This window comes from Girardinichthys multiradiatus, chromosome 22 (genome assembly GCF_021462225.1).
Source record: "Girardinichthys multiradiatus isolate DD_20200921_A chromosome 22, DD_fGirMul_XY1, whole genome shotgun sequence".
Classification (NCBI taxonomy): Eukaryota; Metazoa; Chordata; class Actinopteri; order Cyprinodontiformes; family Goodeidae; genus Girardinichthys; species Girardinichthys multiradiatus.
The window spans coordinates 27,694,372-27,711,046 of record NC_061814.1 but is presented as its reverse complement, the minus strand read 5'-3'; the positions used below and the strand labels follow the sequence as shown (position 1 = coordinate 27,711,046).

The 16,675-nt window shown below is 37.6% G+C and overlaps 1 protein-coding gene across 3 annotated transcripts in view; it reads right to left on the bottom strand.

Annotated features, from left to right (window-relative positions):
* Positions 1–9,706: 9,706 nt before the first annotated feature.
* The window catches only part of mcph1 (microcephalin 1), a 49,027-nt gene continuing 42,058 nt past the window's right edge, over positions 9,707–16,675 (bottom strand). For all 3 annotated transcript variants that reach the window (XM_047352238.1, XM_047352241.1, XM_047352239.1), the window contains 2 exons: positions 10,278–10,515; positions 9,707–10,189 (listed from right to left, as the gene is read on the bottom strand). In XM_047352238.1, coding sequence (XP_047208194.1) covers positions 10,137–10,189; positions 10,278–10,515 — 291 coding nt within the window. In that variant the 3' untranslated portion in view covers positions 9,707–10,136. The remainder of the gene's footprint in view (positions 10,190–10,277; positions 10,516–16,675) is intronic.

Here is a 16,675-nt window from a genome sequence, read left to right as displayed (position 1 = left end):
AAGACGCGTTAGAGCAGAGAGGACGTTGATTGGCCGAGTGATGCAATAGAAGGCGGCGATAGGACGATTCTATGGCAAGCCATTATAACACATAGTTCTTAGATAAAAGCTCCTCTACTTAAAGGGATAGTGCTGGGCCTTTGAAGTGATATTCTTTTAAAAGATTAAAAGTATTTGACGTTTCTCTTACCTGGAGAAGGACACTCTATTTGCATTTTAAAATAGTATAAATCCAGATTAGTCGGTCCCGAAAGCTGAAGCTAACAGCTAATCAAAGTGGGGCCAATACCAAAGCTTGCTTCAGAAACCTTTACAACAGTGCAAACATTATTTTACTAACCTTTAAGCTGTTTTTACGTGTAGTAGCTCCACCAGGGTGGGTGGGATAGGAAGGGTTTAAATGCTGGGGCCCTTTTGGCCAGACAGTTCTACATGCTTAAGTTTTTTAAGCACACATTTAAGACAGGAAAGGACAAGGTTTGATTAGCTGCAGCAGTTAATTATTTAAATTAATGTATTTTCTTATTTTCTGTCTTTCATAGTGTCTTGTTTTGTATGTCTGTCACTCAGTCTTGGCCCCACCCTTAAACTGATACCAGGATCACGTGCTTAGTTAAAAAGAATTAGGAAAAATTAGTTACCATATTTTTAAGTTATTGATAACATTTTTCATGGCCTAAAAAGCATGTTCCAAAACATAAATTCAACAGATTTTTGGTTTGAGGTACTTTAAAAAGTATATAAACTACTAGTTTATTAAACAAATGCTTAGAATGAAGATCATTTTTATTTATTTATTAAATCCAACCTAAAGTTCTAGATCTGCCATAGCAAGATGCCTAAACAGAACTCGAGAAATTCTGTTATGGCGTTTGGTTTTGGCGTGCCATTATGAAGGAACCTTATCCGGCCATCCTTACGAAACCTTCTGCATGCGCCCTGGTTTCTTGCATGAATTGGGTGTTTATTTATAGAGAGTTGATAATTATTTACATGGGAAATGGAGGTAGAAGGTATAGCACCACCAATAATCTTCCTGATTAAAACGTATACTGAGAATGAGCCATATAAAGTCAGTCCAGTCAGAGTAACTGCCTACCAGAAAAGGAACCAGAAAAGAAATGAATAAATATATGATATCTTTGCTTTTTATAACATTCTACTGTGTCACCAGTTGCACTGACTAGAAATGCTTTATATGCTCCATTCTCAGTAAATGTTTCATACGGCTATCTGTGTTGACGTTCAGAAACACGAAGTTCGAAAAGGTGTGGGAAAAATACTCCACTTGGACAGCTGACCCCGCGGATAAGTTCGGCCCAAAAAATTCCGCATGACCTGATTAGCGGGCTTAAAACGTTATCTGGCGAGTATAAGTTGATTTTAAACGTGGTTTTGGCATAATCTGGATTGTGAGTGGATCAAGATGGCTAGTTGTAGTGGGGGGCTTTCGGAAGATGAAAATATGGATATAGGATGGTCTATGGTAGAAAATAGAAGGGGGGGAGGGGGAAAAGATAAAGTTAAAAGGGGACTAAATGCTGGTAAAAGAGCTGTTGATGATGAGGAAGAAAGAGTTGAAATAAGAAAGAAAATAATGATGGAAAACTTTAAAATTATATTAAAGTTTAAGGCTGGACAGGATATGATTGGAGTAAATCCTATCAGTTTGTCAAATGGATTAAAGAAAGTTGTTGGAGATGTAGAGTTAGCTAAAGTCTTAAGGGATGGAAGCCTACTTATCATTTGTGAAAATGCTGAGCAAAAGAATAAGGCCCTAAAAATACAAATGGTATGTAAAAGATAAGTATTGGAAAGAAAGGTAGTTGGGGAAGAAAGAGGAATAAAAGGAGTAATATCAGGGATTGTTAGAGAAAACTTGGAGGAGCTAAAGAAAATAATAAAAGGAGGAGAGATCACAGGCATCAAACGATTACAGGCTTTCAGGAGTGGGGAGAAAATGGACAGTGCATCTGTATTACTGGATTTCAAAGATAAAGTTCTGCCTGATATGGTGATGATTGGTTATATGAGCTTTAATGTAAGAGCTTACATTCCACCACCTCTCAGATGTTATAAATGTCAAAGGTATGGACATATTGCGAACATTTGTAAAGGGAAACAGAGATGTGGTAGATGTGGAGGTGGAGGTGGAAACAATCCAGTTAAATGTTGTAACTGTGGAGGAAGTCATACTGCAGCATATGCAGGGTGCATGGTAAGAAAAGAAGCAGTTGAAATTCAAAAAGTTAAAACTGATAAGAAAATTACTTATGCTGAAGCAGTGAAAGAGGTAAAAAATAGTGATAATGATCCAAAAGCAAAATTTGATAGGAAAAGAGGGGAAGACAATAATCAGTGTAATATTACATTGGAAAAATTGATTCCTTTTCTTGCATATATCAGAAATTGCTCAGAACAAGCAAGAACTAAAACTGAGAAAATAAAAATCATTGTAAAGGCAGCTACAAAGTTTTTTAATGTCAAAGATTTATCACGGGAAAAAATTCATGATGAACTTAGACATGGGGAAGGATCATCTGAAGCTGAGGCTTCTCAAATTGTTACATAATTCAAATATTACAATGGATCGCTTGTAGTCTAATAGCAAATGGCCAGGAATTTAAAGGCTTCATTAATAATTTAAATACAAAACCAGACATAATATGCATTCAAGAAACATGGCTCAAGCCGTCGTTGCAGTTTAGTGTTCATGGTTACTCAGTCTTACGTAAAGATAGAATAAATAGGAACGGAGGAGGTTGTGCCATATTCTTAAAGGAAAACATAACATTTATTCAGCTCCAAATAATAACAGACTTAGAACTTATTGCTGTAGAAATTTGGGCAAATAATGGGAATATTACAATAATAAATTATTACAATCCTTGCAAACAATTAGTAAAGTTAAAACTTGAAACTATCCTAGAACACTGGAGAGGGAAAATAGTTTGGTGTGGGGACTTCAATGCACATAGCACTTTATGGGGAGATCAAGATGATTATAATGGAGGAATTTTAGAAGAGATGATTGAAGATAAAGAATTGGTAATATCAAATAATGGAGCAGGCACTCGGGTTGACTTGGTAAGAGGTAAAGAATTAGCTATTGATTTGACCTTAGTTTCTCAATCTTTTGCTGATAGTTGCAGCCGGAGAGTATGTAAAGAAAGCACAATGGGGAGTGATCATTATCCAATTTTTGTCAGGATGGGAATAGATTCAGAAGAAGACCAGGTAGAAATTGAGGAGAGATGGAAATTTGGGAAAGCAAATTAGGAAAATTTTAGAGTAATGAGTGAGGTTAATATGAAAAATATAGATACAAGTCAGCTGATAAATGAATTAAATTCAGAAATCAGTAAATGTATTATTAATACAGCCAAAATATTCATTCCTAGAAGTAGTGGTATAAAAAAAAAGAAGATAGTTCCTTGGTGGACACCAGAATGTTCAACAGCAATTAAACACCGGAATAAAGCTTTTAAAACACTTAAGAAAATTATTTGTTTCCAAAATCTAAGAAATTATAAAAGGAAACAGGCAGAAGTTAAGAAAACTATAAGAAATGCTAAAAGGGATTATTGGAGGGAATATTGTGAGTCTTTGGGGAAAAATACTGCATTAGACAGGGTTTGGAATAGTATTAAAAAATGTCTGGAAATTCAAAAAAATATTTTTTCCCAGTAATAAAAGATAATGGTAATATTATAATAGATAATAAAAATAAAGCTGAATTATTAGCAAAAGTGTTTGCAAAGATACATAGTACAGAGAACCAAGCCAGAACAGCTTATTTCTCATCGTTAATAGAAGAGAAAGAGAATAATCCTAGGTTTCTCTTTAGTACAGTTGCTAAACTTACACAGAGTCATAGCTCTGTTGATCCATCCATTCCCTTAGCTCTCAGCAGTCATGACTTTTTGGGATTCTTCCAAAATAAAATCGATTCTATTAAAAAGAAAATCTTTGACATACTCCCGAAGATGATTACTTCATCCCCAGCAAGTGAGACAACATTGGAAGCAACTGTAGAACCTGATCTCTGTTTGGATCCTGTGGAGCTTCCTGAGTTATCAGAAATATTAGCTTCATCTAAACCTTCAACTTGTATGTTAGACCCAATCCCAACCAAATGATTTAAGGAAGTGTTCCCTCTGATTACCAGCCCCATTTTAGATATGATTAACCTATCCTTAGTAAGTGGATATGTACCACAGGCTTTTAAGATAGTTGTAATTAAACCTTTACTTAAGAAACCTTCGCTTAATCGAGATGACTTGAAAAATTACAGACCCATATCCAATCTTCCATTCTTATCTAAAATTCTTGAGAAAATAGTTGCTAATCAAATGTGTGAGCATTTACACAGAAATGATCTGTTTGAAGAGTTTCAGTCAGGCTTCAGAGCTCATCATAGCACTGAAACAGCTCTGCTGAAAGTCACTAATGATATTCTCCTAACCTCAGATAATGGACTTGTGTCTGTTCTGGTTCTGTTAGATCTCAGTGCTGCATTTGATACAGTCGATCACAATATTCTCTTAGAAAGGCTGGAATATGCTGTAGGGATCAGGAGAACAGCGCTAGGCTGGTTTAAATCTTATATGTCTGACAGATTCCAGTTTGTTCATGTAAATGATAAATCATCTTTAAACTCCAGGGTTAATTGTGGAGTACCACAGGGTTCAGTACTTGGGCCAATTTTCTTTACTATATATATGCTTCCAATAGGTCAAATTATCAGGCAGCATAGGATACATTTTCACTGTTACGCTGATGATATTCAGCTTTACTTATCCATACATCCTGATGAGCCCAACCAGTTAGATAGACTATAAGCATGTCTTGAAGACATAAAAACTTGGATGACTTTAAATTTTCTGCTTCTAAATTCAGACAAGACAGAAGTTGTCGTCTTTGGACCGGAGTCTTTAAAAAAGAAACTGTTTAGTTAATCCCTTAACCTGGATGGCATTAAATTGACCTCCGATAATAAAGTAAAAAACCTTGGTGTTATTTTTGACCAGGACATGTCATTTAAATCCCATATTAAACAGGTTTCTAGGATTTCCTTCTTTCATCTCCAGAACATTGCCAAAATTGGAAATATCCTATCTAGGAGTGACGCTGAAAAACTAGTCCATGCATTTGTTACTTCAAGGCTGGATTATTGTAATTCTTTACTATCAGGATGTCCACAAAATTCAGTTAAAAGCCTTCAGCTGATTCAAAATGCTGCAGCAAGAGTTCTAATGAAAATTAAAAAGAGAGATCATATTTCTCCTATTTTAGCTTCCCTTCATTGGCTCCCTGTTAAATCCAGAATAGAATTTAAAATTATCCTCCTCACATATAAAGCCCTTGATGATTTAGCTCCATCATACATCAGAGATCTAATTGTTCCATATGTTCCTAACAGAGCACTTCGTTCTCAGACTGCAGGTTTACTGGTGGTTCCTAGAGTCTCTAGAAGTAGAATGGGAGGCAGATCTTTTAGTTATCAGGCTCCTCTCCTGTGGAACCAGCTCCCAGTTTTAGTCCGTGAAGCAGACACCCTGTCTACTTTTAAGGCTAGGCCTAAAACTTTCCTTTTTGATAAAGCTTATAGTTAGAGTGGCTTAGGTTATCCTGAGCTATCTTCCTTATTTTTTACCTCCATCTTCTTCCCTCCCTGTTGGATGGAGTAAGGGGGAATCAGGTTTAGCCTAAACTGGCTCAGTTATGGTTGACGTGCAAACACACCCTCCATTTCTGCTACCTGTATGACCCCTTCTCTTTTCCATTGGTTATAATCAGTCTGACAGAGGGAGGTATCTCAATCATTGTGGTTTTTAATGTAACAATGGCCATCAGTGGGCTCTAGATGGACAAACTGTCTACTTTTAAGGCTAGGCTTAAAACTTTCCTTTTTGATAAAGCTTATAGTTAGAGTGGCTTAGGTTATCCTGAGCTTTCTCTGTAGTTATGCTGCTATAGGCTTAGGCTGCTGGAGGACATAATGACCACTTTCACCCTCTTCGCTACATTCTCACACTACTCTCCAATTTTGCATTATTTGCTGTTATTTCAGTTTTTAACTTAATGTTCACTGTCTTTTCTCTTCCTAGAAGCTACACCTGGCCTGACTCTGTGTCTACCTGTGACACCTTTCTGGAGAGGGGCATTGTCCAAGCTTCTGCTGGCAACAACTTAATGCTCACCCTCTACAGATGATCCACATAGCCCTGTCTTTCAGTGTTTAACCCTTTCTCTCTCCCAGACATAGCAATTGACTGAGCTTTTAACTCTATGTGCTCTTTCAGACTCTAACCTTGAAAACTGGCTCAGAGTTTATCTGTTTTTTCTTTCTAGGTGAAACGACTAAAGGAGCTACATCCATTAACATTTACTTTTCCTTCCCATAGAAAGGACTCCTGGATCAGTGCTTCTTTGTTCTCTTTGTGTCTCTGCTCTCTTCTCTCAAACCCCCAGTCGGTCGTGGCAGATGGCCGCTCACACTGAGCCTGGTTCTGGTGGAAGTTTCTTCCTGTTAAAAGGGAGTTTTTCCTCACCACTGTCGCTACATGCATGCTCAGTATGAGGGATTGCTGCAAAGTCATCGCCAGTGACTGTCCACTGTCTCTACATGCTCATCCAGGAGGAGTGAATGCTGCAAGTCACTGACTGGATGCAATCTGCTGGGTTTCCATAGATAGAAAAACTTTTTATCCAATTTGAATAAATAACTGAATCTAACTGCACTGTTCAATGGTTAGGATTAATTGGAATGTATGTACCTGACTTTTGTGAAGTGCTTTGAGACATGTGTTGTGAATTGGCGCTATATAAATAAACTGAATTGAATTGGTGGAACCCAGTCTTGAGATTGGAGTTGTTTTGATATGACAGAAATCCGCTTTGGTCTTGGCCCCTCTCAGACTAACTGTTGGTGTCAGTTTCCAGGACCAAATGATCTGAATTTATACAAAATAAAGACACCATGGGTTTTCTGCAGCAGACAATACATTAAATATAACCTTTTAAAAGAAACTCTCTTAAAATATAACGATGTATCCCTATAAGATGGCATTTCTAAAAGATTTTATTTTACCTTGGATATGTGTTGCAGATATACAGGATTCAACACTTCCAACTCAAAAACATTAGAGCAGCTTTCTTTTCATACTACTTTTACCATTTTAGTTTTCTCACATGTCTGTTTTACTTCAAAATACTATGTCACAAATGCTTTCTTACAATCTTGAATAAACAATGTGGCCATTTGAAATTGAGTTCTAATTATGGGAAACTCCTTTATCAATTGTCTGCAGTTCAATGTTAGAATGAGATCCCACAAATATTATGTTTCAAAATATATCTTTCTTGACCCATAGTTACATGTACAGGTCCTCTGGCTGTTCCCAGAGTGCTGTATCAAGGCACCTCAGTCTGTGGGAAGGAAAAAGTGTGGCAGAAAACGCTGCACAACGAGAAGAGGTGACCGGACCCTGAGGAAGATTGTGGAGAAGGGCCGATTCCAGACCTTGGGGGACCTGCGGAAGCAGTGGACTGAGTCTGGAGTAGAAACATCCAGAGCCACCGTGCACAGGCATGTGCAGGAAATGGGCTACAGGTGCCGCATTCCCCAGGTCAAGCCACTTTTGAACCAGAAACAGTGGCAGAAGCGCCTGACCTGGGCTACAGAGAAGCAGCACTGGACTGTTGCTCAGTGGTCCAAAGTACTTTTTTCGGATGAAAGCAAATTCTGCATGTCATTCGGAAATCAAGGTGCCAGAGTCTGGAGGAAGACTGGGGAGAAGGAAATGCCAAAATGCCAGAAGTCCAGTGTCAAGTACCCACAGTCAGTGATGGTCTGGGGTGCCGTGTCAGCTGCTGGTGTTGGTCCACTGTGTTTTATCAAGGGCAGGGTCAATGCAGCTAGCTATCAGGAGATTTTGGAGCACTTCATGCTTCCATCTGCTGAAAAGCTTTATGGAGATATTTCATTTTTCAGCACGACCTGGCACCTGCTCACAGTGCCAAAACCACTGGTAAATGGTTTACTGACCATGGTATCACTGTGCTCAATTGGCCTGCCAACTCTCCTGACCTGAACCCCATAGAGAATCTGTGGGATATTGTGAAGAGAACGTTGAGAGACTCAAGACCCAACACTCTGGATGAGCTAAAGGCCGCTATCGAAGCATCCTGGGCCTCCATAAGACCTCAGCAGTGCCACAGGCTGATTGCCTCCATGCCACGCCGCATTGAAGCAGTCATTTCTGCCAAAGGATTCCCGACCAAGTATTGAGTGCATAACTGTACATGATTATTTGAAGGTTGACGTTTTTTGTATTAAAAACACTTTTCTTTTATTGGTCGGATAAAATATGCTAATTTTGTGAGATAGGAATTTTGGGTTTTCATGAGCTGTATGCCACAATCATCCGTATTAAGACAATAAAAGACCTGAAATATTTCAGTTAGTGTGCAATGAATCTAAAATATATGAATGTTAAATTTTCATCATGACATTATGGAAAATAATGAACTTTATCACAATATGCTAATATTTTGAGAAGGACCTGTATAATATGAGTGCTTGATATCCCCTAGGATAGAATCACTGGTTTAAAAGTTTCTGTATACTTCAGATATTTTATTTTGGCTATTTAAAAATTTATACCTATGACAGTGGTCAACAATCTTCAGTCAAAATCATAAAAAGTACGGCATTGGCTGAAAGACTGCTGGGCATGAATGGGTAAACATGCTTTAATTTGTAAAGCTGGTTCTTGGAGGAATTATGGACATCCACTTTGCAAAGCCTGTTATATGGTAAATTTGCTTACCATAAGGGTACATCTGTTTTAATACTAGAGGTCCAGGCAGCAACCTAACCTTCTTGCTCAGACTAGTTTCATCAGAGGGGCAGTAAGATAAAATACTCACCTTAGAACAAAAACATTTCACTTAACAGCTCAATAAAATGCCGCATTGTAGTGCATAAGAGACTGATTATCTGGAGTTTTATTTAGACATAGCTGTGTGGTGTAGCAGGCTACATGGAGAACTAACGTCTTCAAAAGTAAACTTCGGAAAAGTTTAATAACTCAATCGTGTTTTTTTGCAAGAACAGACTGTTTATATGTGGTACATTTAAATGTTAAACTGCAGTGAATTTAAATATCTTTCCAATTTCGGCTCCATTCACCCTTCAGATTTGTGCTTTATTGTTCGCTTTCCTGCTTTGTGAACTCCTCTTTTCAGACTGACTGCGGATTTGGTTGTATGTAAAAGTTCACTGCCTGTAAAATAAAAGCTAAGTTGACCCCATTGCTTTATCGTAAGACTTTGGAAGACAGGACCTACAGACAAAAAGTCCCAGTGTCTGAAAGCAAAGCATAAACACTGAAGTCTGCCTTTATAAAGATAGACACTGACCTTGGAAGATCCTTAATGGACATTATATGAACTATTGTAACATGTTCTGGGTTTTGTTAACCTAATCAGTTTTAGAAAACAAATTTGACTATTTGGATCATTGAGTCATCTAATCAAGTACGTTATTCCATTTTTAGTTATTTATCTGACCCGTGTCTTTTAAAAATTAAACAAGTTAAATAAAGAGTCATCCAACAGGGCGATAGAACGATAAAAGTTTAACTGTTGATCCAGAATTTAAAAACCATTGTCAGAAGGCTTGAAAATGAAAGCCCAAATATCACATTTAAGAGAGTATTTATTTTAAAAAGAACATCACAAAACATTTTTATCAGCATACAGAGTTTTGCAAAAAACTGGCTCAGCAAGTCTTTCTAAAAATCACATTATCTAATATCCAAACAGCCTCTGTAGTGGTTTCTACTTAATGTAAACATGTAAATAGTAAGTGGCCGTCATACAGCTTGCAAAGGCAGTTTGTCAGATTTCACAGTAACACACACAATAGCAGAAATTTTCCATAGCAACCACAAAGGTTTTGAAAAGAAAGTATATTTTTAATTGGATTTACAGCAACTTTATGAAGACATTTACAAAAAGTGACCCATGAAAACAGAAGAATGCCATGGTTTTACTGAGCACCTGCTGTGTAATCTCACTGCTCAGCAAAAAACATAATACTGAACAAACCCCAAAACAATTAGTCACCATCATTCCAGGTCGTAGTTGTCATAAGGCAGAATCTTCAGATTCGTTATACTATCTGAAAAAGAACCAAACAAAACGAGAGAAACATGAATACTATGATACAGTAATTTAAGTTTCATCACAGACAGAGGGATCCATCTTACCCAGAACCCACTGCTCAGACAGGATCCTGCTTCCCTCTGGTCTCCTGCCAGTGTACTTCCCTATGCAGATACCTGCCTGCCGAACCGTTTTGCAGGCTGTGCCTCCACACAGCTCAATCAGCTCCACCAGACTCTGAGCGGGTGGCTGGGAGCGCTGAGACACAAACATGGCTGGCTGGTCCTGGAACAGGTCCTGCTGGTGCTCTCCAGCAGAAAGGTGCCTCTGGAGACGACAGATCTGGGAGAGAAACCAACAGTCACACCCTGTACTCCTCCCAGTGAGGAATTTCCAGTTATGCAGTTGATAAACCATTTTATATCACCAGATGACACCAGACTATTAGATGTTCATTTTAACTGTATATAGACGTTAAGACATGGAAGGTTGGACGTTTTCTGCAGCTCATTGAGAACAGAGGAACTGGCCATTAGTCCTCAGATGAACAAGAACAAGGAACTTGGTGTTTATTTTATTCAAATGAATTTTATTTTTTCACACATTACGAACAGGGACTTCTGCAAGTTTCAGTGAGTTTAATAAACACTTTAATAACCTTATGATTGAAATTTATTTCTAACCTAACCTACATTAATTTTGAAACATTAAACTTTCAAACCTACTTAAAAACGTATATATAATATACTTTAGAACTTTAACAAGATAAATATAACTTTGTCATCCTAAATCAGTGTCTCTTGGCATGTGACAAATCTTTTTACACTTAGTTTAACAAATTCAAATGCCTATACTATAAACTGTTTGATAACAATTACCAACAAACTGTTTCAGCCAACTATAGAAATTCATCTTCTCAAGCCAAGACTCATTGAATATACGTATTTCCTTGCAGGAGGAGCCAATATTGAATGAAATAACAAGAATGTTTTGTTTTCTATTGCCAGAACATACATTAAGGACCCTGGTGGTTCCAAACTTTCACCATTTCCAAATAATTGAGACCACAGAGCTTTTAGGGAACGTTAAGGGCTGCCAAAATCTTTAGTCTTCAACAGAATTAGGGTTTGACACAATCCAGTCTTGGAGGTCCGCAGGCAGTTCCTTTGACTTCATTACTTGGTTTCTGCTCTGATATGCATTTCAGCTGAGAGACCTTCTATCAAGAACTGTCCTCCACCTTAACCCATGAGCAATTAACACGAATTACAATAGCCGGACTCCAATCAAATTGCAGAAGTATGTCCAGGATGATCAGAGGACATCAGATGCACCTGAGCTTGATTTCAGGTGTCAGAGCAAAGGGTGTGAATACTTATTCACTATTATACTATTATGTTTAAATATTTTATACATGTACAAAAATGTTTGAAACCAAGGATTCACTTTAACATTATAGAAACAGAAACATAAAACACCAGTAAACACTATAGTCAGCTTAAAAAAGTACTAAATCAGATGTTTTGTGATGCAATGGGAGAAAAACACAGGTGCCCCTGACAACTTTAGCAATGGTTCAGTTATACTGCAGGGCTCCTGTAAATGACAGTGAGCTAGCACACAGTCCCAAGAGTGTGAAACTGAGAGAAATAAACCTATTTATAACACCAACACTAGTGATATTCTGTGTTATATAAAATGTGAAACACCAGAGACTCCACACAGTTCATAAAATGGGTTTAGTTAATCAAACCATCATCTGTTTTATTATTTGTCACCACGGTTTACAGACTGTGGCATCTAAAAATGTTTTCAGTGCAAAATGTCTGATTAACAGTACGTTCAACTATTTTACTCCAACAGAATGGCACTGCCAGGGACGTATAACTAAGACAATATTAATCTACGGTATCCAGGAGTGTTGTTGTCACATGGAAAATAACTTACTGCACGCATCATGTCGTTTCAGGGATACCATACAAAGAAGCTAGTTTCCTACATGTGCCTAATTGCGTGATTAACTTTAGTAAATCAAGGCTGTAGTGTAGGCTCGTAGTGCCTCCCTTTGAGACAATTTACTGCTGAAGTACTCCCACTGGCCTCAAGGTGGCTGCTGGAGCTACACTAAAGGCTTTCCCAAGCTTTGAAACACACACACACACACACACACACACACACACACACTGCTGAATCTACGTTTTTATTTTTTAACACTAATAACAGATCAACTCAGTTGAGTCACGGTGCCATTTCTGCAGCCCTGTTCTGAATGACAGTTCTGCCAGACTAAAAATGAGCTCTTTGAGGGTCTGTTTGTTTTCAGGCTTGCTGAGTGACAAGCTCTTGTTTTCAGCTCTTTCATAGGTTAAATATACATAAATGTACATATATTTGTATTTTAAAAGAGAAAAGAACAACACTAAATAGACAGTGAATAATTTAATTGAGTTTCCAACAAATGGACTGACATGAATTTAAAAGTGGTTTAACCTTTACAGGAATATAGTGTTTTTGTATGAAGGACCATCAAAGCTTAAACACCGGTTTACATTTAACTTTAACAAACAGACCATTACACCCAACTCTCAGTGACATTTTCTTGCTCTACTGCATTTAAAGCCAGTTTAGAGTTGCATAAATTTCATTTTAATTGGCTTTCAGTTGCATTACAAATTCACTTGCAAGTTCTGCTAAATGTTAAAGTGGCACTTCATTTGCCCTACACTAAATTTCTTAATTATATTAAAAAGAACCAACAGAAATGCTGCCCTATTCAATAAAAGCACGATAGACGAACCAGCCAAACCATATAAATCAAGTGAGCGCATTACAATGCAGTAGCAGCAGGAAAATTCTGGGTGCTTGTATTCATCTGGATGCTACTTTGACCCGTACCACCAACCCCTTGTGGCAACGGCACTTTCTGACGATGGAGGTCCCCCCACAGCAGGACAATGGGTCCCATCAAGCCACAGAAACGGCAACAAAGACCTCAGGTTTGTGATCATTCTAAAAGACTCAACAAATTCCCGTCTGACCAAGTAACCGTGGGATAAACCAAAACAATCCATATTCATAGCGGCCCCACATCAAACCCAAAGGGCCCGCTACACATCCTTTCGTTCAGTGAGTGTCTTTAAGTACAGCAGGAGTGATTAGTTGGTTAAGTAGGAGAAGCAGAATGTGTGATTACACTGTCATAAGATGACACTTTAATCAGGATTCAGTTTAAGATCAAATATTGTGGCTGGTTTAATGTAGCAGTTGCAGCATTTAAAGCATTGCTTTACTAATGATTACTAACCTTGTTAGCAAACAATGGCTACTTTTTTATGTTGAGGAGCAATAAAAGAAAATGATTACGTAATATTATTCATGTGGCATGTCTTTCCCTCTGAGCCAAACCAAGTCCAATAATATCAAGTCTCTTATAACTGCTTATGTTGATGGTGGGCAAATGATCCACTGTTCTCACCAAATAATGGCCTTAAGTTTACTTTTCCTGTTTGCTGCCCAATTGTTAGCCTATAATGGTTTTATGGAGCATTATTTTGCAGTCGGCAGGGAATGATTTCAGCAAGTGCAGGACATTTCACTTCTTTGATATTGATTGGAGGGATTGGAGGCCATATCTGTTCCAAAAGGCCCAGCTGGTGCAATCACAAATTTTTTTTTTTTTTATCCAATTAAATTCAAAGATTCATGAGATTTGAGTATTTAAATTATGTATGTCAATTCCTTACAATACAAAATTAAAGTAGGAAGGAAATTAATCTCATCCCTTCACCAATTCGTACCATTTCATTTTCACCTGTTACCATTTCATCCCTTCCTACTTCCATTTCGTACCTCTTGACAAATAATTTTGTAGGTTTGTAATGTAACCATGGCAAATTAGTTTATGTTTTGTTGTAGCTAATCATATTTATGGATAATGAAGATTAGCCAAATATCTTAACTGAGTTCAATAATGTTGTATTAACTGCAAACTTTTCATTAATCTAAATAATTTCTGGTTCTGGCCCCCATTTAGGTCTCTTACAGAATATGCCATAACTTAATATAGGTGAATGGATTAAAATGATTAAAATTCTTTAAAGTAAACTCTCATCTCAGCACCTACCACAAAGATATTTAGACAATTGGTTGCAGAAGTGTTTGAGGAATGCAGACATGTAGGTTTTATGGTCTTGCTGTCAGAGGTGTGGACACAGCAGTGAGTGAGAAGGTAATGATCCATTATGTCCGTCTTGAAAAAGCGGATCTGAGTTTTTACATGGGGTTCCATAAAGAAAAGGAAAGAGTTTTCTTGTTTCTGAGGCACGTAGTTCTCAAGACACCTTTATTTGACAGCACTATGAGATAGATGGCATATTTTCCTACATTTTTATCCAATTTAATAAATAAATACTTTATTAATTTCAAAGGGAAATTAAATATGATTATAGTTTATAAATTGTTAAAGTATATTTAAAGGTAAGGCAATAGGAAGAATTTGTTGTGGAGCTCAGCTTAGCAGTAGAATTTGTAATGTCATCAGCTTTAGCCAGGAAAAAGCTTTATTTGATCAAAACTATGAGGCCTAAACTGTGTTTTTATACAACAATGTTTAGCTATTTGGTGATAGCACAATATATTCTGACACAGTTAAAGTAGGAATGGTGTTTCTAGCTGAAAGTAAATCGATATAGTTACCTTTCGAAGAGAACGAGGTGTTTTATTCACTTGAAAGCTTTCCCCATTCCTTACTTCAGGAAGAAATTGTTAAAAGTATAAAACCTATTAAGAGCGGAGGTCGTAGCCATGATGCCTTGAAAAAGTTGAACGTCTGATATTTGAATGGCTTCAGAAGCACAAAGATTACAGATGTAAAAGTGTATGGAAAAGTCAACAGCTGAAGAATCTCAAGGTATGCATTCATACAACAACTAAGTTGTCTCCTTCTGGTAGATAGTATTTATTGGTCATATAACCTTGTTCCCTTACAGTAGACTGAGTAGAATACAAAAAATCATCATATCATTGATCGTCAATGTCCCTCTGGTGGGTATGAATTGATGCATAGTGAGTACAAAACATCTCAGGGTAGATGGCACCATTTTGTTCCTGGGAAACAAGAAAATGACAAAAAAAAAAAAGAAAACAGCACACAGGAAGGGACGAAATGACAACTGTTGGGCTCAGAATGGCAAATAGAGGCAACCCAAATATGCACATTTTTACTACTGATGGCAAACAATGAGCTGAAGCACTCAACTATCTGCACCATTGTTACTAGTATAGAAACTGTAACTCAAATTCTACCAAAAAAATACAAATGTTTTGTTTGGGCTCTTTGCTGCCCTAAAATCAACAGAAATCTTCTCCACATTGAAAACTCCACACCCTTACCTCAGCAGACCAATCAATGTCTGCTGCCATATATTACGGTAACATCCTTGCTGGGCACAGTTAGCAGGCAGCCAGAGCACGCAGGCAGACTCCATGTGACGCCTTGGAACCATGCAAGAATAAATTGATCTTGACATCCCCCATATAGTAAAATGCCGTGTTTGCTTGACAGTTCAGCAGATGTTCCCCATGCTTACAGCATGAGGAAACAGTCTGGTGTGTGGTATGCGTAGGATGTGGCTCAGTGATAAATTCAGTGAATGAACAGCCCCTTGAGGTATTGCTGTTAAAATGAATAACTGTTCCTGTTGCGTGCCTCCCATGTGCTGTCAACCATAAAACAAACTGACGAACAAAAAAGCGGTGCAAGTGTGCTACACGTCAGTGACTCAGCCAGAACACCTGAAAGAAGTTGGTGTTTTTAAAATGACGACAAGTCCTTCCTCTTTAGTAATGTGCCTTAAATATAATGCATTTCCCTCATACAGTCGGGATTACATCAGCTCACTTCCTACAATTCTGCGGAGAGCCGGTCCGAGGCTTTCCTGTCAAAGAATGATTTATGCTGCAGCTGACACCAAAAGGTGGTTAATTTGAGAAAATTTGGCATTCATCAAACCCAACACAGAGGTATTTATGCATGAAGGTAAACTGCAGTTGGTTTGCTACAGAAATCTTCCTGAACAATCTTTTATCTTTAGAAAACGCTACAGTTAGGTGAAGGCTTTTCATAAGGGTCTTTCAAGACAGCCATTCCAACAGGTTGTAAAGCAACTTTGTAATGCTTCAGGGGTTCTTGCATTTTACATTTATAGATTTTTTATGACATCTAGACAGAATAAAACATTTACCTAGTTGGGCTTTGTTATCCATTTGTTTCACAAATCATAAAATGACACTAGGCTCAAGTTGGCCTCTGATTTGGAAGAGCGGTAAAGGCCTAATTCACTGTGATTTTCTTTATTTTTAGTATATGGAAAAACTCCGATGATATCGATTTCAGAATCTTTAACACGGACTTGTCAAATCTGGAAGGGCTTATTCTACACTAGAAACGGTTTCTTTAAAGCACAGCGTGCAGACTTTGAGGACTTTTCTCTGTGTCAAACAA